This window comes from Geotrypetes seraphini, chromosome 18 (assembly GCF_902459505.1).
Source record: "Geotrypetes seraphini chromosome 18, aGeoSer1.1, whole genome shotgun sequence".
Lineage (NCBI taxonomy): Eukaryota > Metazoa > Chordata > Amphibia > Gymnophiona > Dermophiidae > Geotrypetes > Geotrypetes seraphini.
The window spans coordinates 5,636,313-5,660,889 of NC_047101.1; the positions used below are offsets into that span (position 1 = coordinate 5,636,313).

General features: G+C 44.0%; 1 protein-coding gene across 2 annotated transcripts in view; it reads right to left on the reverse strand.

Annotated features, from left to right (window-relative positions):
* Window positions 1-3,131: 3,131 nt before the first annotated feature.
* The window catches only part of STK32A (serine/threonine kinase 32A), a 46,457-nt gene continuing 25,011 nt past the window's right edge, over window positions 3,132-24,577 (reverse strand). Inside the window, exons 7-13 of one of the 2 annotated variants that reach the window (XM_033927162.1) lie at window positions 19,485-19,574; window positions 14,756-14,853; window positions 13,444-13,560; window positions 12,538-12,663; window positions 9,986-10,114; window positions 8,536-8,600; window positions 3,132-4,495 (exon numbers count right to left, since the gene is read on the reverse strand). In XM_033927162.1, coding sequence (XP_033783053.1) covers window positions 4,216-4,495; window positions 8,536-8,600; window positions 9,986-10,114; window positions 12,538-12,663; window positions 13,444-13,560; window positions 14,756-14,853; window positions 19,485-19,574 — 905 coding nt within the window. In that variant the 3' untranslated portion in view covers window positions 3,132-4,215. The remainder of the gene's footprint in view (window positions 4,496-8,535; window positions 8,601-9,985; window positions 10,115-12,537; window positions 12,664-13,443; window positions 13,561-14,755; window positions 14,854-19,484; window positions 19,575-24,577) is intronic. The other variant, XM_033927163.1, reaches the window with a different exon arrangement.

Genomic DNA, 24,577 nt, shown 5'->3' on the forward strand with positions numbered 1-24,577 from the left:
CATTTCTCCCCCTTCCCCAATGGGTACCTCCCTCCCTGCCATTCCCCCCCCCAAACTTGCCTTTTATCGTTGGCACTGCAGTCTTCACAACTTGCGGTGTGGGTGTTGGGCCATCTTCTCTGCTGGTCCCACCTACTTCCTGCTTCCATGAAGACAAGTCCTACCTGAGAGAAAGGCCCAACACCAGCAGAGCAGCGAGTTGTGAAGGTTTCCCAGACCATGGGGCCTTGAGCCATGGAACACCCCCGTATTATCTGCACATGGGGCAGACTGTCCCCTGGGCCTCCCCCTTGCTATGCCACTGCCAAAGCGATACCCAAGGGCCATGAGGGGGAGATATTAGTCCAATTGCCCATGATAAGTGACCTGACACTCTTTGTGTGTGTATATAAGAGAGAGAGAGTTCAACAACAAAATGGAAAAAAGTTTGATATAAAGTTTAACTGGTGTCTACAAAAACAAGATAATCCTTTGTATGTCCAGAACACACCTATTCGATGTGTGGTGATTTCACCATGGTCTACACTGGGCTGTCATTCTCAGGTACTTCTCCACACTAAATGTTCCCAGCTGCAATGTCCTGTACCTCTCCTAGGGTCATGCAGGCCCTTAATAACAATTTTCACACCAGTGGACTGTTAGGGTGGTGCAGAAATCCCAAGCTTCCTACTGACACCCCTTGTGACCTTGGGCAAGTCACTTAACTATTGTCTCAGAAGCACAGGAGCCTTTTGAGTGATGGCTGTATCCAATTTGGAAGGTAATTTAGGGGGTAGGAACATGTCGATGGGTTGTTCTAGTCACTTAGGCTCATAAATGACCTCTTACAGAATAATGACTAGAGGCAAGGAGCAAATTTTGCTGGTGGACTTTTGTAATGATGGAGTTTTGATGAGCATACAAGTATGCAAATACATTAAAATATATTGAACTGTGTGCACGTTCTGGTAACAACCACAGACATTTACACTACTGTAGTGCACTTGCATTAGGATTCTCTGCAAAAAAATCAACTATAGAATCCCTCTGCATAGAGAAATGCTCAGTAAATAGGGGCCTTAGATTATAAGCCCTATGGGTCAGGAACTAGCAAAGGCAAGCGGCCTTAGTTTACCTTAGACTCGTATTAGGAAAAGCGAGTAATTTAAAATTCTAATCCACATACACGAGGGTGAGCAGAATCTGTATGTCCCAGTGTAACGTTATCTATCTGTACTTCTATGTGGTATTTTTTTCAGGGGGAGGCCATCCATCTCAGGACATCTCGAGTTAGGCTTGTATTTTAGTACAGAAGCTGTCAACATTTAGAACCTGTTTTCAAAAGAGGTGGAAAAACTGATGTTTGTGCTGTTTGCAATCAACGCACAACCAGTTTAGATAAATAAACATCAAACATAAGACTAGCCTTACTGGGTCAGACCAATGGTCCATCAAGCTCAGTAGTCCGTTCTCACGGTGGCCAATCCAGGTCCCTGGTACCTGACCAAAACCCAAGGAGTAGCAACATTCCATGGTACCGATCCAGGGCAAGCAGTGGCTTCTCCCGTGTCTGTCTCAATAACAGACTATGGACTTTTCCTTCAGGAAATTGTCTGATGGGTCAAAAACAGGCCTATAAATGTTTGTTGTGGGTTAGCAACATCGATGGTTATCTTGGATTTACTTGCCTTGAGTAGAATATTCAAAGTGAATAAAAATAAATCCATGAGCTGCAATCTTAAAAACATGCCAGAAGATGTCACCGTTGCACAATGGACAGACAATCGGAACTATATCAAATGATGTTAAAATCCATAGCACTTCTTCCCTTGCACAAATGTAGTAGACCAAAACTTAAGTTAAAATAATAAACTACGGAAGATGCTTTTATGAGATGAAAGCACACAATCTGCATACTCACAGGCAACTCACAGCAGGTGATGCCAAAGTCCAGTCTGGTATTAAGTCCTGACAGAAAGCTGTTGAGAAGTAATGTTCAAAGAAGAGCGACCAAGATGGTAAAGAGGATGGAACTCCTCTCGTATGAGGAAAGACTAAAACGTTTAGGGTTCTTGAACTTGGAAAAGAGATGGATGAGGGGAGATATGATGGAAGTCTACAAAACGGGTATAAGTGGATTGATTTTTCACTCTGTCAAAAATTACAAAGACTAAGGGACACTCGATGAAGTTACAGGGAAATACTTTCAAAACCAATAGGAGGAAATTCTTTCTCACTCGGAGAATAGTTAAGCTCTGGAACGTGTTGCCAGAGGTTGTGGTAAGAGCGGATAGTGTAGCTAGTTTTAAGAAGGGTTTGGACAATTTCCTGGAGGAAAAGTCTATAGTCTGTTATTGAGAAAAAGATGGGGGGAAGCTGCTGCTTGCCCTGGATCGGTAGCATGGAATGTTGCTACTCTGGGGATTCTAGAAACTTGATACTTTCTAGAATCTTGCTATTCCTTGGGATTCTGTATGGAATCTTGCTACTCCTTGGGTTTTGGCCAGGTACTAGGGACCTGGATTGGCCACCGTGAGAATGGGCTACTGGGCTTGATGGACCATTGGTAAGGCTATTCTTATGTTCCCTACCTTGGGACTCTGCACCAGTATCTTCTGGAGAGCTTGGAACATGCAGAGAGACAGAGGTCAAGATGTCAGTTCTAAGGTCCTGCATGATGCTTCTCTAGAGAAGGCAGCCATCGTTGTCTCTAATCCTTTTCACACCTGTCATGGGAGCCCAGCTGTGCGCTGCGCTTCACCTCATGCCTCTTCCAGGCATAGAACAGATGGCTGTGTTCTTCTGCCAGCTACCTGTAGCTACGTTTCCTTCCAGAAAACAGGATTAATAGAGAAGACCAGCCTTTTGGAACCAGCCTTAACATCAAAAGGAATTATTAGAGGTGCCGCAAACTCTGTTCAACACGTTTCAGATTTTGTTGCGAGGATAAGCGTGTACAACAGAGGAATTACCAACACATCCCGAATGTAGCCCTGTGGCTTTAGGGAAAGGGAAGCTCCTGGAGTTCATTTCTTTGAAGACACAGAAGCCCTACCTATCAGGCAATAGTCCTAGAAATCTCAACCTTCGAGCGAGACGTCTAAAAGTCTGCAAATCTATTAGTTTAGAAAAATAAGCACATGAGAAATCAGTGGATCAAAACAAGCTCACAAATGCTTTATTTTGTGCAACACAAATGTTTATCTTAGCCACAGGGGAAGCCACTGCCTGCCCCTGGGATCAGTAGCATGGGATGTTGCTACTGTCTGGGTTTCTTTCGGTAACACGGACCTTGAGAGCAGATGCCGACCTCCCATAAAACTACAGACATCATATTAAAACAGACTGTAAACAAAAGCTCTTCTAGGGCATTATTTATTTTGACCCCTTGACTTTGTAATTTGTGGGACCGGACAGGGCAGCAGAGGGACCCCGATGAAGTGAACGGAGGCAAGATCTGCTGTTATCACACAGGCTTTCTGCAGGGTGGGCATGAAATCTCGTGAAGCCACTTCTCTAGTTTGGATTTAATTTCCTGCTCTTTGCTTCAGAAAGTATAAGTGCCCATATTGATCCCGTTTCTATGTTCTTTTAGTCCATTCCACCTTCTTTCATCTTCCCCCCACTTCTCCTGGCTGCGTGACCTGGATGGAGACTGGACCAGGTAATCGGGCCTGAGTTGAACAGGAAGAAGTTTGGCCCCGTATAACCCGGTCCAGTCCCCGCCATGAATATGTATGAGATAGATTTGCATACCAAGGAAGCACTGCATGCAGATCTCTCTCATGTATATTCATTATGGATATCTTCAAAACCCAACTGGATGGATGTGCCATATATCTATAAGGTTGTAGTGTATTGGCATTCCTTACCCTCCCCCCATCAGCTCAAAAGGGATGATTGACGTTTTCAGAAGGGAACCTGGAACCTCAGCTGACGAAGTATCATAGGCTGGAGCTAAGAGATGGGCAGGATCCCATCTGGAAACGAGACTCCCCTCCTGGAGCTTGCTCTCTTACATCTGTGCCAGGCTCCAATCATCGGGAGCTCTGTCTGGGACCGGTGACCTCCATCGCTGCCCCACACAGGTTGCGGGGTCCTTAGTTGGGCAGTCCTGGTTTCTAGCACACAACATCGACGGCTGTTGTACCTGGAGGCAGTGCTACACACTCTACTCTGCCTCTCTGCACAGAGCTATCTACTACACACCAGATCCTTACTGTGAGCAAAGCACCACTACTGCGTTATGAGATTATTGTTCCTTCCATCCTCTTCCTCGTCTATGGTTTGTGCCACTGTCAGCTGTTCTTGCATTTCATTGGTCTGTGCCACCGTCAGCTGCCCTTGCATTTCATTGGTCTGTGCCACCATCAGCTGCCCTTGCATTTCATTGGTCTGTGCCACCGTCAGCTGTTCTTGCATTTCATTGGTCTGTGCCACCATCAGCTGCCCTTGCATTTCATTGGTCTGTGCCACCGTCAGCTGTTCTTGCATTTCATTGTGTTCTCGTATTATCCTTCAAGGAAACAAAAGCATTGGAAAGAGTGAGGTGAGAATATTTTACCACTGCAGTGACATCATTCTGAAACATGTGGGTCCATTTGGGTCCTTCCACACTGGACAGCAGCTATAAAAGCTGGACTCCCCACCTTCCCCCTTTGGTCCTCTACTGTTCTGGATAGACAAGTGGAAATCTTCTTATCCTGACCTTCACCTTTTCATCCCTCTTCCTATATAGTCCCAGTATTTGGCTTTGTACCCTCAATATAAAGACAATTCTGAGCTCTCTCCCTTCAGCCAGTGGCGTAAGGAGGAGGGGGGAAGGGATGGTCCGCCCCAGGCACCATCTTGGTGAGGGTGAAACACCCATCCTCCTCTCTGCTGCCCACCCCACTGTAACGTTCCTGGCATGAGCAGCAACCGCCAAGCTGCAGTCGTGCCAGTGTCGGCTCTTCCTTTGACGTCACTTCCTGGACTCGTGCCCAGGATGTGATGTCAGAGGAAGAGCCGAGGCTGGCGCCACAGCAGCTTGGGGGTTGCTGCTCACGCTAGGAATGTTACAGAGGTACGGGGGAAGGGAAGCGGAGAAGGAGAGTGTAGAAGTGGGCACGGACAAGAGTGCGGGAGGGCGCCTCTACCCTTGCTACGTCACTGCCTTCAGCCATCTTAACATGACTTCCCCCCCAGAAGACTGCAAGTGAAATACATCACACAGTATAAAAAAAATCCTTCCCTCCCTCATTCATTTATACAACTTTATAATCTCCTCTTCGGAAATAAATTGTCAGGTTTCCTCCAACCTCACAATCTCTCTCAACTTGGTCTGGCTCCTGCTTTGCGGTTTAAGGTGTTGCTGAACTGTTTTATCACCTGAGGATCATTTAAAAAACCCCACCTGCAACCCCGTGGCATGCAGCTTACTGCGGGCTAAAGACTGTGACGTCTGTCCATTGGCTGCCATTATTGCTAACTCCGGGGACTGAGGCCCAGTCTCTAAAGCAGTGTCTCTCAAACTTTTTTTTTAGCTCTGACACGCTAAACAGAGCAAATGGTTTTCACGGCACATTATAACTGAAATGATAAAATTGCAAAGCCAACAAAAAATTTAATTTGAGAGCTATTTATTGAAAGTTCTTTAAGCGATGCATGAGTAATTGTGACAACGGTGAAACTAAAGTAGATAGAATAGAATTGGTAAGCAAGGCGATGGTTGTGCTTGTTTTTGAGGGCAAATTAACTCAAAACGCATCTCGATAGTTGACCAGCAAACACACATTTCATCATCCACCATCTGCAGCTGTTCTCTGTTTTTTCGATTTAATTTCGGGCAGAGCTGAAAATCCAAGTTTGCAAAGATAAGAAGATCCACCGCTGCATAAAAAAATCAAAATCAAATTATTTGCCGCTAGTTTCAATCGCATCAAAGAATGATGCTTGTCTGGGCGGTTGCATCCTTACGCACACAGACACTCATATTATTGACAGACTCTTGCGTACGCAATGTACATATCATCTATTCTAGAGTGTTATAATGCCATTGTACAGATCCATGGTGAGGCCTCATCTGGAATATTGTGTACAATTCTGGAGGCCACATTACCAAAAAGATGTGCTGAGAGTTGAGTCGGTTCAAAGAATGGCCACCAGGATGGTCTCGGGACTCAAAGATCTCCCGTATGAGGAAAGGCTGAATAAGTTGCAGCTGTACTGACTCGAGGAACATAGAGAGAGAGGAGACATGATAGAGATGTTTAAATATATCACGGGCCGTATTGAGGTGGAGGATGATATCTTCTTTTTTAAAGGTCCCTCGGCCACAAGAGGACATCCGCTGAAAATCAGGGGTGGGAAATTTCATGGCGACACCAGGAAGTTCTTCTTCACCGAAAGGATAGTTGATCGTTGGAATGAACTTCCACTTCAGGTGATTCAGGCCAGCAGCGTGCTGGATTTTAAAAGGAAATGGGATACACATGTGGGATCTCTAGGGGGGTAAATTCAAGGGGGTGGGGTTGTTAGAGTGGGCAGACTTGATGGGCTGTGGCCCTTTTCTGCCGTCATCTTCTATGTTTCTATGTTTCTACTTATGAAGGGAATTTTTTTTTTTAAATAAAGTAAAATTCTGGAATCGCTTGTGGCAGGGCACAGCGCTAAGCCGTGGCACGCAGTTTGAGAGACACTGCTCTAAAGTCACCGTTAAAATCCTATGAGCCGTTGTAGGGGGCGGTAAATTTTCCAATTTCTAAACGACGAGCGATCCGCCAAAATCTTCGCGTGCAAATGAGGTCCTTGGAAATACCATCCGATCAGTCGTTGGAGAAAGCAACCGACACGCATGCAGAAGAGTTCATGGAAAGAGACATACATGTGCCAGGAAAAGCAACGCACAAAAAAGAAGAAAACAAAAATTGTTCAAAAAAAATCATGTGAGAAGAGAACAAAAAATTGAATCAAGTAAAAATAAAAATACCAGACCTTATGTTTCCCAAGGCATTGTTTTATTCTTTTTCTCTTCTTTTCCTTCCCCCCCTCCTTTGTGTATTTCCCCTATATATGGTTTATTTTTTTTTTTTTTTTCCTTTTATGAGAAATTTGTAACTTTATTTCCCTCTTCCATCCACTTCCTGTTTGTTACAAAACTACATGTACCGAGAAATCTTTAAATTTCTAGAGTTTGTTCTTTTTTCATGCTTTATACATGCTGTTAATAATTTATGTGTTTTGTTTTTAATCTGTCCCAAGATTGTTTGTTTCCCCATATTTTGTTTTTAAATTGTACATCGCTTAGAATGTTTTATATAGGCGATTTATCAAATAAATGTGAACTTGAACTTGCCTATTGAGAAACAAATTTTAGCGGTCATTTGATAAAGTGACTTATGCTGTGCAAAAAAGGTTTTAACCCTTAAAGTGCTTAGAGTGCATAAAGTGCCCAACATAAGAAAGCACATACTGGCCCGACGGCTGCCCAACCGTTTCACCGTTTTCGTGCTTTCATGAATTATTGCAAATTGCTCGTATGCGCCTCTCAATTTGCACCCGCACAACATTTACATTTTTACTTGATTCAATTTTTTGTTCTCTTCTCACATGAGCATGCAAATCACAGGCACGCCTTATTGTAGCGCATCCTAGGCGTACGTCATAAGTGTCATGGGGGGAGGGGGGAAGCGAAGAACTACCAGCAAACCATGCAAAAGTATTTTTTCTTCTTAACGTCATAAAATCGGCAGCCCCAGACCTCCCAATATGGGTTTTAATGAACACGCCAGAGATGCACCTTTAACGCATGTGCCTGAGATGTGCTTTTAAGACACGCTTATTGCAAAATATATGTATCTGCTTTTTTTTTGGTGCCTCCCCCAACCCTATAAAACAGTGTCTCGCAAACTTTATGAGCCGCGGAACACTAAACTGGCGGCCGCGGCTTAAGGGCACCCAGAAGTGCGCGGACGATGATGTGGTGACGTCATCGCACGTGCAGAGGCCCTCCAGATGGGGCCCTGAGCCGCCAGTAGGAGGTGCTGAAAAAGAGGCGGAGGAGAGACGCTGGCGGCTGCTGACTGCAAGAGGCACTTCCTGTATGCAGTCAGCTGGCGCCGGTGCCTCTCCTCCCTAGCGTCTGGCGACACACCTAAAATGTGCGGCACACAGTTTGCGATACACTGCTATAAAAGTACGATGCATGTATTTTTTTTTTTTTTTTTTTATAACTTTCACCTCTCATGCAGTCGGCAGCCCCAGAACTGCCAGTATACGCTTTTTAACACACACGGTGCAACACTACCAGCACTTCCAGACCTTCTGGAGCATTCAAGGGCAGCGATTCATTTTGTTCATTATCCAGCAATGTCTGGGCATCGCCCGGAGTATTCATTTTAATATTAATGAGCTCATTGTACCACATGAAAAGACCGTGTCAAGTCATTTTGTGCATTGGAAGCTAAAATGCTTGTACGCTAAACCGGTTAGAAACGGTTTAGCGATGGAAGCGAAAGGCACGGTACGTTGAGGGCATCGGGGCCTGACCGCTCCGTAGCGTCGGTTCTCACTTACTTTTCTCGATTGAAAATCATGAAATCCTTCTCAACGGATTCGAGGTGCTGCTGGAGATGACCGTTCTTTTTATCATTCCATCCGAGGGCAGCGAGTGGTGAAGGGAAAGCAAAGCAAAGTGAGGCCATTCAGGAGACATCCTTAGCATTCACAAACCAGCCGGCGGCAGCATTTTAATGCCTAAAACACTGTCTTAGTAACCGGAGGCGATCACTGCACGCACTTCTCTGAAGACCATTTTGATTTTTATCTGCAGAGATAATTGTGCAGGATCTAAATTAAACCCCCCTCCCCTTTTATCAGGGTGCGCTAGAGATTTGTAGCGCGGGCCAGCGAGATAAGGGCTCTGATGCTCATAAGAATTCTATGATTGTCGGAGCATTTACCGCGCCGGCCTGCGCTAAAAATCTCTAGTGCACCTTGATAAAAGGGGGGGGAGGTTATTTAGCTAAATTAACTTTTTTTTTTTAAATTAACTTTTCAGATCATTATACAGTCCATAAAACAACAAAGAGAATGCAAATCATTATACATCAGTCAAAGGAAAACTTACAAACAACCAAAAAAGGAAAATCCATCGCGTCCTCTTCAAGGGAAGAGTCTTCGTGAAATAAGAAACACACTCAATCAAATAATAGTAAATTAAGTTAACCACATTGTCCTTAGGCTCCCCCTCTAGGTGCTTAAATATTGGTGGGGGACAGCCGTCCTCCTCTCTGGCCCCCGTCCGCCCTACTACCACGTGCGCATGCCCCTTCCGTTCCCCCATACCCCCTGTAACGTTCCCGACGCATGCAGCATCCCCAACCTGCTGCTCATGCCAGCGTTGACGCTTCCCTCTGACGTTGCTTCCCGGAGTGACGTCGGAGGAATGGTGCCAGCAGCAAGTTGGGGGTAGCTGCTCACGCTGGGAACGTTACAGGGGTACGGGGGAAGGGAAGGGACGCGCGTGCGGCAGGAGGGAGCGGGGAAGGGAAAGGATGGGGGTGGGAAGGCAAAGAAGAGTGAGAGGGAGGGGTGCATCTCACCTTCACTATACCACTGCCCCCCCTAACTTAGATGGATGCAGAAGTGGAATACTAGTTAACTACACTACGATTCATTTTCAACAGATAAGTCAGAAGTTTAATGTGTCAGTTGTTACAAAATGAAATAGTAAGTAATACTATGAGTAAGTAATATTATGAGTAAGTAATACTATGAGTAAGTAATACTATGAGTAAGTAATACTATGAGTAAGTAATACTATGAGTAAGATATTCAACTAATAAAAAAAAACTGCCCTTAGTAGCTGTGTTGGAACTTGCACATGCCAAAAATTAACAAGGCTGCCCAGCCGCCATGGTCATCCCACATGGGAAGTCTGCCTCAAATAACAATAGGCTCCCGTAGTGTCTTATTGATGAAGCGCTGTAGTCCTTAATCATTCCGCACCATTCCAAGCACTCACCTGCTCCGACTGAGCTTTCCCCATCTCCTTCCCCTTTTTTGCCAGACGCTTCTTCTTTTTGTGAAGAGGTTTGGACTCTAGTATCATTTCTTCAAGCTCAAAGGTTGGGTCACAGTTCAGGCGGTCTTTCTGCAAAGGAAAGCGAGAGGAGGTGACAGCAGAAGGGCTTTTAGATCGCTCCTTCAGCCCAAAGCATCCTGAACAGCACCCTACAGCAATCACAGTCACATTTTCCACTGCACTTTGGTCTGGTTGAAATTGTTAATTGTGGAAGAGGGGAAGGGGAGACATGGGACGAGGCTCTTTGTTCACCCTAGATTGTCAGAGATTAATGGGCATGAAGGGCTCTGAAATCACTCCGAGTAGCTGTCAGGTATTATGTATGTTTAACCCTTTCAGGACCATAAGGATCGTAGGCCAATTTTTGTGGTTTTGACGACATTTTTATGGTAAAAAGGGCTTGCAGATGCCAAAAAATTGATTTTTTTTTTGTGAAATATCATTATTTTTTTTTTAAAAAAAATCAAACTTCTGGCTTATGGACAGTGTGGCAAGTGAATCTTCTCGTCAATCTGGCAACGACGCTAATGAATGAATGTCGGAACCAGTTTGTTTACATAAAGGCAGTATCATATGGAATCCGTACATATCAAATTTAGAACTGTAGACTATCCCAATCAAAATGTATAGGATTTTAAAGTTATGGGACAAATATGTCCCTTGTTCCTGAAAGGGTTAACCTGTAAAGAAACAGAAAAAGAACTTGGAAGGGACCAAGTCACCCAACTTAAAGGACAATCAATTTATTAAGACATATATAATAACTGATGCAAGCCTAATAGAGTCTTTCAATCCTTTTTGAATTGGACCCGAAAACAGTCCGTGTTTCGGCTTAAAAAAGCCTTCCTTGGGGGTGTATAAATGAAGCCCAGTAGATGGCGACAAAGTACTTGTTAAATACCAAAAGGAGTGCTCTCAATGTGTGATCAAAAGCCTGCAAATCGACGTGTTTCCAGGCTAAAAAACGCTGCGAGCTCACAGGAAGCTGAAAGGTGTCGCCCGCTAGCAGGCTTTGATCACACATCGAGAGGAAAACACGTTGATTTGCAGGCTTTAGCTACTTCTATGTTCTTAATAAATTGAATGTCCTTTTAAGTTGGGCGATCGTTGTCCCTTCCCCACCTCTTTCTTTTTCTGTTTCGTATTATTAGACGTGGGGTTGTGCTTTTCCTTTCTTGTAACCCATTCTGAACTCTTGAGGGGAAACAGGATAGAAAAAAGGACGGAGGAGCTGTCAGTAGGGCAAGTCACTTAATGTAATGTAATGTAATTTATTTCTTATATACCGCTACATCCGTTAGGTTCTAAGCGGTTTACAGAAAATATACATTAAGATTAGAAATAAGAAAGGTACTTGAAAAATTCCCTTACTGTCCCGAAGGCTCACAATCTAACTAAAGTACCTGGAGGGTAATAGAGAAATGAAAAGTAGAGTTAGAGGAAAAATAAAAATAAAATAAACATTTTAACAAGACAGCATTGATCTAAATACTTTGGAAGGTAGAAGAGAGGAGAGAAAGGAATAGAAGCAGAAGGGGGCGCCGTTGAACAGTAGAATTCTGGAGTAGAATTAACCCTCCCTTGCCCCAGGTACAAAATAAGTAACCGCAGAATGGCGGTCTATCAAATCCCATCCCCTTCCCTTTAACTCATCCACAAGGACAGAATCCAAGGAACCTGGTACGGGACTAGGGGAAAATAGACTGAGATGTCGTCAGAAGGGCTGTGATGATGAAGGAATAACAAGACAGGCCCCGTGCAAAACTGGAACCAGATCATGGAGGCAAGCGTGCAAAGCCTGTGTAGACTCCCTGGATGCAGCTCCCAGGGGACTTGTGATCTGGCAAGATCCCAGCTCTTCCTTGTTTACTATGCTGCTTATATCCCCCCAGGTACTTTACCCTTCTCTTGCTCTCTCAGGGGTACTAAAGTCAATAAATAAAGATGCCAGAAAGGCATCTGTTCTCTTAAAGTACTCTCTGTCTCAAGACAGATAGGGAAAAATGCTTGAAGTACCGAGTGTGGTTGTAAAACTACAAAAAAGCGGTATCCAAGTCCCAACCCCTTTCCCTGATGTCATAATGCCTCAATCCACCAATAAGAGCCAACCTCATCAGTGATGTCACAATGGCTTCATTGCTCTATATTTGGCTCACTTCCGATACTGTATTGTAGGAGAGTGTGGTTTAGTGGTTAGAGCTACAGCCTCAGCACCCTGAGGTTGTGGGTTCAAACCCTGTGCTGCTCCTTGTGACCCTGGGCAAGTCACTTAATCCCCTCCCCCGAGGTAGATTAGATAGTGTGAGCCCACCGGGACAGATTGGGGAAAATACTTAAAGTACCTGTATGTAAGACTGCTTTGAGTGTGGTTGGAAAACTTAAAAAAAGGCGGTATTCGAGTCCCTTGTTATTGACAAGAGAAGTGAAACCAGCAAGAAGCAGGATCCAAAATGAAAAGGCTCAAAGCCGCTCTCACACCCTTCATGACTTACGGTGGGAGTGAAGTCTGGCGCGAGCTGCTTCTGCAAAGCGGCGTCCCAGTTCACATCGGCAAAGTAGGGAAAGTTCTGGATGTCTGACAGCTTGCAGAATCGATCTTCAGGATTTGGCTCAATGAACTGGCAAGGGAAACAAAAAAAAAAAAGAAGAAAAAACTTCGTTGGGCATGGGTGGGACATGGGTTTCTTCTTTCCATACCTGGATTCTGTGCATTTCCGTTACTTTTACACTACTGACATGCGAAGCTCAAGTTGCCTCATCTGGACGGATTCCTGAGGGATAAAGGGATCGTGGGATACTGAGGGAGGAGCTGGGATGTAACACAAGTATAGAAAGCTAACCAGGTAATAAGTATAGAAACCCAACAGGTCGTGCATGTGCAAGACCGGAGGGTTAGGACTACGATGGGAAGATAGGACTTCAATGAGAAACCAAGGTGGCAAGGGAGCCCCTTCTGGTGATTCAGACAGGTCGTGACCTGTTTGGGCCGCCGTGGGAGCGGACTGCCGGGCAGGATGGACCTATGGTCTGACCCGGCGGAGGCACTGCTTATGTTCTTATGCCCTTGAGAAAAACGCAGCCTGTGGCGCTCTAGATATGCCCATCACAAGAATTACACAGTTGTGCAGTTGACCATCGCCTTCCAAGACCACGTAGATCTCCTCCTCTAGCAACACAGCTACTGGAACTTTGTTCTAGAATCTTCTGCATAAACCAAATGGAGCTAAAGACCAAAGGCACATCTCCTCCATGTAATCAATGGAGAAAAGAAAAGGCAACGAGAGGTGCTTGGGTAGAGGATCTGATTAGAAACAGCAGTCACGACAAAGCAACAGACAGGGGGAATAATTGTCGGTAAAGCAGTTGAGACAACGTCAGGGTAATTACTTCAGAAATACCTTGTGAAGTAACGACACCATTTCCATTGACCAGGATGAGGGGTACGTCACTGTCGCCGTGCGAAACAGCTCCATAATGTCATTTGCTCCTGTGTTGGAGTGGATGCGGTACGGCCTCTACCTCAAAGAGAAATATATTAAAAGAAGGAAGAGAGACTAAGGACTGTGGTCTACAAACCGCGTCAGTATCGCACATTTAGAGGGGGAGGGAGGAAATCACCGCCCCGGGCACCTCCTACCCTTACGATGCCACTACCTGGACATTCTGGGTGGCAGGTGCTAGTCTTGATGTTGATCTTTTTGGACACAGATGTGCATTTCCCTTCTGGTGCATTATGAGATCCGCAACACTGATTTCAAGAGGTAAAAAATCAGAGACTGCAATTAAGATGCAAGTTCAAAATCAGAATAGGCCAGCTGTACTCATCCTGATATTTTGGATGGGTCCTTCTGTAAATATAAGGGTTTTAAAAATAACCTTTTCCTCAGTCCCCTTCCTCCAGAGCACATTACAGGGGTTCAAGGAAGGTTTAGATAGGTTCTTAAAGGAGAAGGGGATTGAGGGGTACAGTAGAAGTAGAGGTAGGTTATAGAAGTGGTCAGGAACCACTTCACAGGTCATAGACCTGATGGGCCGTCGCGGGAGCGGACCGCTGGGCCCGATGGACCTCTGGTCTGACCCAGTGGAGGCAACTTCTTATGTTCTCTGCATTCAACATTGCATCCTCTCTCTGCACCCATCCATGGCCATCTCTCTAAACCTTCCCGCCCTCTTCATGTACTTGATAGGCATCCCCAGTGGCCACAGGAACTCATTTTCCCTGCCTGTGCCAGGCCTTACAGGTTTCCCTCTGCCACATCCTGCCTTCGGTGACATCACTTCCTGTTTCCTCAATGGTGGGATGCGGTTGATGCTGGCAGCAATAATGAGTGCCTGTGGCAGAGGGAGACCTGTAAGGCTGGCACAGGCAGTGAACATGAGTTCCTGTGTTCACCAGGGATGCCTCTGAGGTACACCAGGCCACCAGTGAAGGAGAAAGAGAGAGGTGGGTGGGTGCGTACACCACCGTTGGTACCTCTACAGCTGACTACTTATGTTTTTAAATGCCCATTTCTTGTCCTTTCCATGACATTCTTGGCCAGCTCATCAAGAGGCAATTTTGAAAATGACCTTGCACCTACCTTCCTTGTGCTCAGGGGCTGCTGCCATGAACCCCTTACGGGGCTGAAGTAAAGGAGTGATAAATATTAGTGGTAGAAATAGAAGCACAGAAAAAGGTTACAACCAGCAGCGTCATTTATTCTTTCTTACCCGGCCCTTCAGCAGTTCATAGGCTGTGATTCCTAACGACCACCAGTCAACCGCAAAGGAATAAGAAACCTGTCCTCGTGGGGAGAACATTTCTGGGGCTGAAAAACAGAAAAAAAAACCCTAAAGTGTTTCCTTAACTTCAATAACTGTTTAAGGTCAATTAATTGATACAGCTAACAGCTCATTAATTAATTAGGGTGCACATCTTGGATTTTCACTGATATTTCGGCACCGGATATACAATAGAATCTGGAGGCAAGTACTGTGGTCTTAAAGGAACGGATCCATACTGTCGGTTTAAGAAGTAATTGGGCCTTTGTGCTTGCTAGGATACACCATCTACTCGTCCATTAGATCAAATGAATGGTCAACTACCTTCTGCAAATAGCCAGGGAAGTACATGAAATGTGTTGAGATGTGTTTTTTGACCAGCTATTAGTGACCTGGATTAGTGAATAGCAAGATTCCGGAATCCCAAAGAGTAACAAGATTCTAGAATCTTAAAGAGTATAACATTCCTTACAGAATCCCAAGGAATAGGAAGATTGGCCACTGGAATCCCAAAGAGTAACAAGATTGGCCACTGAGAATGGGCTACTGGGCTTGGGCTGACCCAGTAAGGCTATTTTTACGTTCTACACAACAATCTACACACCTTCACCCTACAATATCTACCCACTCACCTCTAAGAGCGTAGAAATGCGACCTTAAATAAGTGACGTAGTTGGGTACGATAGGAAGGACAGATCAAGAATCCATGTACAACCTCAAAGTCCAAGCCTTAGACAATGACCTTAAACAAGTTACACTAGAGGAAAGTTTAATTATATATCATGATTAAATAACAGACTTTTCAGCATTCACTATACCCAAGCCACAATTAAGTATTTATAGACAAGCTTTTGCCTATAGCAGTGTTCCAACAGTGTTTTACCTTGTAAACAATTCCACAGAATAAGTTTTGTAAAATTGCCTTCTGGTTATTTCTGTAATTGGCAGTTCCTGGAAAAATATACAAGAACTGATTTTGCATGTAGTGCTTCCTCTTTTCACTGCACGTCCCCCATCCTATCAATGGGTTTATGAGGATTTACTAGTACCAGGTGAATGAACTCTTCATTCTGCGAGAGTCACCTCCATTGGCTCACGTCTGCCTCCCCTCACCTGCAGGGGGTATTACTGGGCAAGCTTTCTGTGCTATTTCTAAATCAGATTAAGATGCATTTCAAACTTTGGAATAGCGAACTCTAGAGTTATTGCATCATACTCTAAATTTTGGAAGCAATGCTATAGAACAGTGGTCTTCACTCATTTACAAGTCAGGGTCACTTTGGACCCAAATGAGCTAAAGGACAGCTGCCAAATTATCTTCCCATGCACTGCCGATCAGTGCGTGCCAATGATATCTGCCCCCTAGCCCACCTTCAAACTTTTTATTGAGGGTATCCTCAAGAAGGTAGGCATTTTAAAATGCAACCTCTTCATCATTTGAGAAATGCCTTGTCCTTCAAGCAGGCAGCCCTTTTTCTCCCATGAGCTTGGGTAGACGGGCAAAGACCAGAATGATGATGAGGGCCACCACAGAGGCCTTCAGGGGCTATCACTGGCCACCGGGCCTTGCGTTGAAGAACACTGCTATAGATTAATGAAACGTATTGAGGACAATTCTATAATTGGGTGCCACAGTTTTGGCATGGAGAGGCAGCACACTGAGCACTAATTCTTTAATGCCCGGGTTCCGCTGAGAATGGTAGCGTAAGTCAGCACATTAGAACATAAGAAGAATAGCCTTACTTTGTCAGACCAATGGTCCATCAAGCCCAGTAGCCCGTTCTCACGGTGGCCAATTCTGGTCCCTAGTACCTGGCCAAAACCCAAGCAGTAGCAACATTCCATACAGAATCCCAAGGAATAGCAAGATTCCGGAATCCCAAAGAGTAACAAGATTCTAGAATCTTAAGGAGTAGCAACATTCCATACAGAATCCCAAGGAATAGCAAGATTCCGGAATCCCAAAGAGTAACAAGATTCTAGAATCTTAAGGAGTAGCAACATTCCATACAGAATCCCAAGGAATAGCAAGATTCCGGAATCCCAAAAAGTAACAAGATTCTAGAATCTTAAGGAGTTTGTCTGCAATGTGACACTCTGTAAACCCATCCCAGCCAGGGTTTAGGATGTGGCACAGAAAGATTTCTGCGTCATTCTCAGACCGTTTTCCTGATTGTTGAGCATTTGTTTTCAGTTCATTTCAGAAATGAAAATGATTTAAAAGTGCTTAAATTAACTTTATGCACGCTAATTTGGAGATTTTAGATACATAAAGTTGATTTTGTGCACACTGTCGATGTGCATAAAATTTTGCACAATGGAACCCTAAAACCAGATGCGTATCCCTGCCGATGTGAGCGGCCCAGCTGAAAGATTTTCTGAGGATCTCAGCTCCCCACTAGGATCAGACCTTGCTTTTTGTATGAGGGAAATCAGCACCAAAGGAGACAGGATGAGGAACTATAATCAGGGCAGGATTAATTCGGCGAGAGCCCCTAGGCACACAAGTACACTGCCCCGCCCCACCCCACCATGCGCCCAGGCGGAAACAGAAAGCTGCGTCAGAGGGAAGTTTTGGGCAAGCAGCACCGCTTCCAAAATTACAGTTCCCGTTGCTTGCTTGTCTTACTTTCCACCGATGTCGGGGGGGGGGGGGGTTGCCAATCGATACTGGAGGGGCCCATCACCATTTGGAAAAAACAATGTTGATGCCCTCCTTCATCGGGCCCCCCCTGACCATTTCGGGCCCTAGGCACGTGCCTACTAGGCCTATTGGTTAATCCTGCCCTGAGTATAATCTATTTATACTCATTCTCCATTCATTTCTGGTACTTCCATCCCATCTATTTTTACATTTCCAATTGGATAACAGTAAAAGTCAACAGTATAATATATCAAACGTCTTAAACTCTTATAGCAAACACTGTCTGTGCATCATTTGTATTCACCGTGCTGCTTGGATTTCCCCAGACATGTTTTCCTTTTGAGGATATGTCCAGGGGGTTCTGGACGGCTTTTCAAAACCCGGCACTTTGTCTGAGTTTTGTAAAGCCTCCTCTCAATCGTGTTGGGCAGAAGGCAGCGGGGGGAGGGGGGTGGGGGAGTCTAGGGTGTCCGGATTTTACAATCGTAAAATTTGGCAACCCTAAGCAATGCTAAACTTTAAAGGGGAGTTTTTAATTAATTTTTTTTTTTTTTTACACAAAAGTCCAGATCATATCCCAAACAACGGCAGCAGATTATGCAACAGCTGAGTCCCAACAAAAGATTTTGTAGATAGTAAAATGGGGAAGGGGGGAGGAAAAGCTAAGCCGCGGTAGAGGTCTCTACCATTGGCTGCAGCGCTAAATGCTTTTACGCTGCTCTGACACTCACAGGAATTCTATGAGCTTCGGAATACAGACCCCCACACACTGCCCCAGTGATCACTGACTCCCCCCTCCCCCCAATACCATAAAAATTGGAATAAAAATAAGTTTATGTTTATTAAAAGCTTTATATACCGAAAAAGGATAAAAACAGTTTACAATATACAAATGCAAACAATTTTGAAAAGAAAAAAGGAAAGAATTTTTTTTTTTTTTACATACCTGCCTACAGAATATCAGTACCTGGCATAGGAAAGCCTAGTAGAGCTGCACAGAGGTGGGCTAGTGAACCACAGAGAGGAAGACCCTGGCCCATAAGCCACTCTAACCACTGCATTCATGGTGAAGCATGTTCACCCCCCCCAAAACCCTATTGTACTGCCTTAGAGGTGCCACCTGCAGCCATAAGGGCTATTGGGGTGGTAGACATGTGGGTCTAATAGGTTTTCGGAGGCTCACCGTGACTTATAAGGGAGTTGTGGTGAGATGTTTATGTGGCACCCTTTTTGTGAAGTCCGCAACAGTGCCCTGTAAGGTGTCCCACTACTGTGTTGCCATGTCTGGGTGTCCAGTCCATTTCTTTGCTGACCCCGCCCATGTCCAAAAGGTCTTGCTCTAGGCATTTTTGACTTGGATGAATTTTTGGACAAGAATGGGGTATAAAGACAGATGACTTAGCCGTCTGGACGATCATATGGCTGGACATAGAAGTAGATGATCGTTGAAACAAAAAAAATATTTTGGATGTATTTTTTGAGAATGGACTTTTGACATGTCCGACTTAGGCCCAAAACGGACTTAGACGTATTTTTTTGTTATGCCCCTCCACATAAATAAATATTGTAGAAAAGCATTAGCATCATATCTCTGTCATTTGAATGTTCTGATGTGAGCTTATTAGGTGTTTCATAAGTATTATGCCGCTCCTGTTTGAATTTCAGTGCTGTAAATAAGCATATTTTTTAAACTGTTTCATGATAGTCCTATTATTAAGCCTCAGTTTGCTGATTTGAGTTTACCTCATTCATCATATCTATTTATAGATTTGGTCTTTTTACTAGTATTATGCTTTTAACAAAATTATACGTTTTATGTTCAATTGTACTTGCTGTACATCCCCTTGGGTGAGACTCTTCATAAAGGAAGTTAATAAATCCCAATAAATAAATACTGTGAAAATGCCTCATTCCACCTGCTCCCTCTAGTTAGCAAGTCGCATGTACCCTCCGTGCCTGCAGGGGTCACTAGAGGCAGACAACATGCTTGTTTCCGCTCACTGGGCAGCCATAATGCCATCTGTCAATACTTACCCATATAAGGCTTTGTTCCAGCCACTGTAGTGATTTTCATGTCATTATTCACCAATGCAGCGATGTTGAAGTCTGTAACATGGGCATGTCCTGGAAGTATAACCAGAGATTAATAATTTTGCAGAATATTTCATTTTCCCTTATGTGTTCCATTCTATTAAAATGTCTGGCAATGGCTCCTCTGGGTAACTAACACTTCTTACCAATATTTTGCATTTTAAAATTTCTTATACCGCTCAATCAGACTTCTGAGCGGTGTACAATAAAAATATAGCTTTTGCCTCACATTGGCTTCCCATTAACCATCGCATCACCTTTTAAAATTCTACTTTTAGTATTTAAAACTTTATCCACAAACGAACCGCAATTTATAAACAGGATACTCATTCCATATAACTCTTCTCGCTCCCTTCGTTCATCAACCCAAGGTCTGTTGGTAGTCCCTTCCCTAAAAGTGATCGGCACCAGACGACATGATATATTTTCAGTAGTAGCCCCTCAAGCTTGGAATTCTCTCCCCCAATATATAAGAGATGAAAAAGACATTAGCCGTTTTAAAATTAATCTAAAAGCCTTCCTGTTTAAAGATGCTTTTACCTCCTGTATGGAATAATCACAGTGCAGCAGTCTTTTATCAAAAATAGAATAATTAAAAAAAAAAAAAGATACCCCTCCTAATGTTTTTCCCCTTTTTGTCTCCCTTTTCTTAAAATGATTAATATTGTATCCTTATCCCCTCATCCCTTCACATCCGGTCATGTCTGTTGGTCTGTAGGTCTAACCCCTTTTTTGATTTGTTATTATCATTCTTTTGTATTTTAACGTATGTACAAATTTGTATTTTAATGTAATTCGCTTAGTATTTTATGTATAAGCAATTCATCAAATTTCGAATAAACTTGAAACTTGAACATTTAACAAATAGAATCTACAAACAAATTCAAACAGAAACAAATGGAAAAAGGGAAGGAACTACAATATTTTAAAAAAGAGAACAATTAAGGAAAAAACGACAGGGAGGGGAAGGATGTCGCCATCTGCAGTCAACATGTGTTTAGCCCTTACAAGGGCAATTAGGTATCGAATGCGTCTTGAAACAGAAATGGTTTTAGCTTTGTTTTAAAATGAAGCAGAGACCAGAGCTGGGGATTATTGAAACAAGTGATATTGTCATGAAATCTACTGCCAAACCTTTACTTTTGAGGACTTTTAAAATGTCCAACTCAGGCAGAGACATGTTAGAGATGTTTTTTGAGTGGGATATGAGAGGGCTGTGGGGCCAGGTTAGACTTGGACATTGTGCGGTGATAATTGGACCTTTTACAGGATGTCCGAGACGGGATTCAGACGTTCTGAGCTAGACCTGTTTTAGAAGCGTCTAAGTGCCAAAAAGTTTCAAGTTTATTAAAATTTTAATATATCGACCATCGGTTTACAATATTATAAGAAAGTTATATCTAGAAAAGGGAGAAAAAACCTAAATAACTAAATAAAAAATCTAAATGAAAATAGGGAGAGATGAGGTCAAAACAAAGATTTGATTACGAAGGGTATGAGACAAAAGGGAAGAAGAGGGAGGAGAAAGTTTTTAAATTACATTGTATAAAAGAAAAGAAAAGGAGGGGAGGAAAAAATGGGGTATCGCTTCCTAGAAGGTACCCAAACCGAGCAGATGACCGCTGGAGGGATTAAGTAATGACCCCACACACTCACACAATTCCACAGTGGTCACTCCCTTTGACCCCACAAAACTCTGAATAAAAAAGTACATACCGGTCTCTAGAATAGCACTACCAGGTATAGCCTACTAGAGCAGTGATCCCGAACCCTGTCCTGGAGGACCACCAGGCCAATCGGGTTTTCAGGCTAGCCCTAATGAATATGCATGGAGCAGATTTGCATGCCTGCCACTTCCATTATATGCAAATCTCTCCCATGCATATTTATTAGGGCTAGCCTGAAAACCCGATTGGCCTGGTGATCCTCCGGGACAGGGTTGGGAACCACTGGTCTAGAGTAACACACAGGTGGCTTCCCCCATGTCTTTCTCAATAACAGACTGTGGACTTTTCCTCCAGGAACTTGTTCAAACCTTTCTTAAAACCAGCTACGCTATCCGCTCTAACCACAACCTCTGGCGACATGTTCCAGAGCTTAACTATTCTCTGAGTGAAAAAAAATTTCCTCCTATTGGTTTTAAAAGTATTTCTCTGTAACTTCATTGAGTGTCCCCTAGTCACAGGTGTGTGTCTATGCTGGTCTCCCTTGCTTGTCCTGAGCACACTTAATGCTCTTATTTCAAACATAATAAAACTGAAAACCTCTAACTGAAGCAGAGGAAGGAAGTATCTCATTCAACCTTATCAGAAAACACTATTTTCTCAGCATAGACACAATGACCTGTAGCGTCCTGTCTTGCATATTCTTGGTTTACAAACATCCACGGCTTGGTCTTTTTTATGTATTATTTAGCACTTTTCTCCGATATATGAGACACTTTCTGAATTGTTGCTCAGAAGCACAGTAGAAAAACCTCATGTAATTATGTGCAGGGTAATCAATGTTAGTCCTTCCCGGAGTGTTATTTTAATGAAAAAGCAAACCAAACCCTGTGCTTGCGAACCGCCTTGGAAACAAGACATGACAAATTCTCACAAGTCTCCGCAAAAAAGTCATTTCGCATTTCCACTGTCTGCAAATGGAGAAAGAGGTTCTCAGACCCTTAGATCAGTTCATCGGAAATACAATTTACACAGGCCGCTCGTCCCATGCAAACTCAGCATCAAAAGAGGAAGCTGTCGTTTCTCCTAGCTTCCCTTTGCAGATAGGAAAAGAAGAATTGCTTGCTTACTGAGCCCCAGCTAGAGTTAATATTTCCTGGCCTTAAACGCAAGATGAATTTCATTGCTTAGCGCAGTGCTAAAATAATGAATGCCACGTCTTGGTAAGGTCCATCCATCGCCTGTCACCAGCTAAGAGCCAGGGGAATGAGAGCGAACTGTACTTTGATTCCTAAGCATTTTATGCTATTACTTCCTATTGTAATCCTAAATCAAAACATTTATGGAGCAAAACCTCTGAACTTCAAACAAACAAACAAAAAAAATACTCTTAAGTGGTGGGAAGAGGGTGACCCAGTGGGGTTATGGCCCAACATAGCATCAGGAATGAGAGCCCTTAGGGGCGAGCCTGGAGATGGGTTTCTTTGGCCTATGCCCAGGGCAGAGCAGAAGACAACTGCCTAGTTAATAAGCAATTATTCAGCTGCATTTAACTAATTAATGGATTATCTAGTTTAATCTAACCCATACATAGTTCTGCAGATGGACCTGTAGGCACAAAAGTGTTTACCTCTGAACATTGGGCTACCAGGATTCTAAACCTTGTCCCAGGCAGGCTCTGATCCAAAAACCTGTTCAATGTTGGCTCTTATTTTTTTTCCCCCGTTTTCCTCCTTCTAAGTATTGACCAGCACCCGGAAATGTGAAAGGCAAATAAAACCATCATCTTTTCTCTCCGTAAGATCATGCGCTGCCTGCGCAATGCACCACTCAGCCTCGGTAATAGTGATCCCAACTGCTGTTTATTCCTTTCCAGTCTGCTCAGTGGGGCTGGGTCCTTAGGCGGCTGTTTCCCTCTGCCTAGTGTACAGGATTCCCACCTGGAAGTTTAAAAACCACTGGATTTTGACAGATTGGGGTTAGGAATGCCCATCTCTCCTGCCACTGCCAGGAGAATGTGACCGATTTATCAGAACTCATCTGTCAGGGTCTGGCAAAAGAACAGATGCCACCTGTGCCCCTCTTTAGCACTTCAAGAGTGGAACAGATGCCAAGAAAACCAGAAAGCTCTGTCCCCTGAGAACACACGAAAGCGGCACAGAATGAAAGGAACCTACTTTATATCATTCTGCTTTCCTTTCTCCTGAAAGCTGTTAACATTGAAGGTCGGCCTTAGCATGAGTTTCTCATTTAGGGTTACCATAGGGCTGCAGAAAAAGGATGGAGTGAGACATTCGGGTTTTTACTTCCATTGATTTCAGTAGAAGTAAAATCCGGATATCTCAATCCGTCCTCCTTTTTTTGAAGCCAAATGGCTGCTCTTGGGTCCTGATGGTGAAGAGGTGAATGGCTGCCTTCTGCAATGGTGCCCTCTGCTGGCACCTCAGGATACTGAGCTGCAAAGTGGGCTTTTTTGTTCCAAACCAGAGAGACTACTTTTACTACTAATCATTCCTATAGCTGCTAGATGTATGCAGCACTATACTTTAAACATGTAAGAGATAATCCCTGCTCAATAGAGCTTACAATCTAATTAAAACAGACAAGCAAGACAAATATGGGTTAGGGAATTTCTCACAGAGGGAATGATAAAACAGTGGGAGTGGGAAGAGTTAAAGGCAGCCTCGAATAAGTGGGCTTTTAACCTAGATTGACGTCCCAGGCATACGGTGTAGCAAGATAGAAGGGATGGAGTCTGGAGCTGGCAGTAGAGGAGAAGGGCACAGATAAGAGAGACTTGCCTGATGAACGGAGTTCCCAGGTAGGAGTAGAAGGAGAGATAAGAGAGGAGAGATCTGAGGAGCTGCAGAGTGAATGCACTTGTAAGTCAATAAGAGGAGTTTGAAATGTGTGGACAGGGAGCCGATGAAGTGACTTGAGGAGAGGGATAATGTGGGCTTGGCAACGCTGGTGCAGCAGAATTCTGAGCGGATTGAAGGGGAGAGAGATGGGTCAGTGGAAGACGTGAGAAGTAAGCTGCAGGATAGACGAGAGGTGATAAGAGCGTAGAGAAGGGGTTTTGAGTGTGCTCAGAAAGGAAAGGTCAGAGTTCAGTGATATTATGGAGGAAGAAATGACAGGCTTTGGCAGTCTGTTAGATTGGTGCAGAGAGAGAGAGAGAGGAGTCACAGATGACTCCGAGGTTGTGAGCTGGTGAGACAGGGAGGATAAGAGTGTTAACCGCAGAAATAGAAAATGGAGGATGAGGAGAGGTGGGTTTAGGTGGAAAGATAAGATGTTCATTTCTGAATCAGTTCTAGCACGGAGTGCTTGGAATCTGTCAAAAGTGCACACGGGAGGTACGGTCGGCAC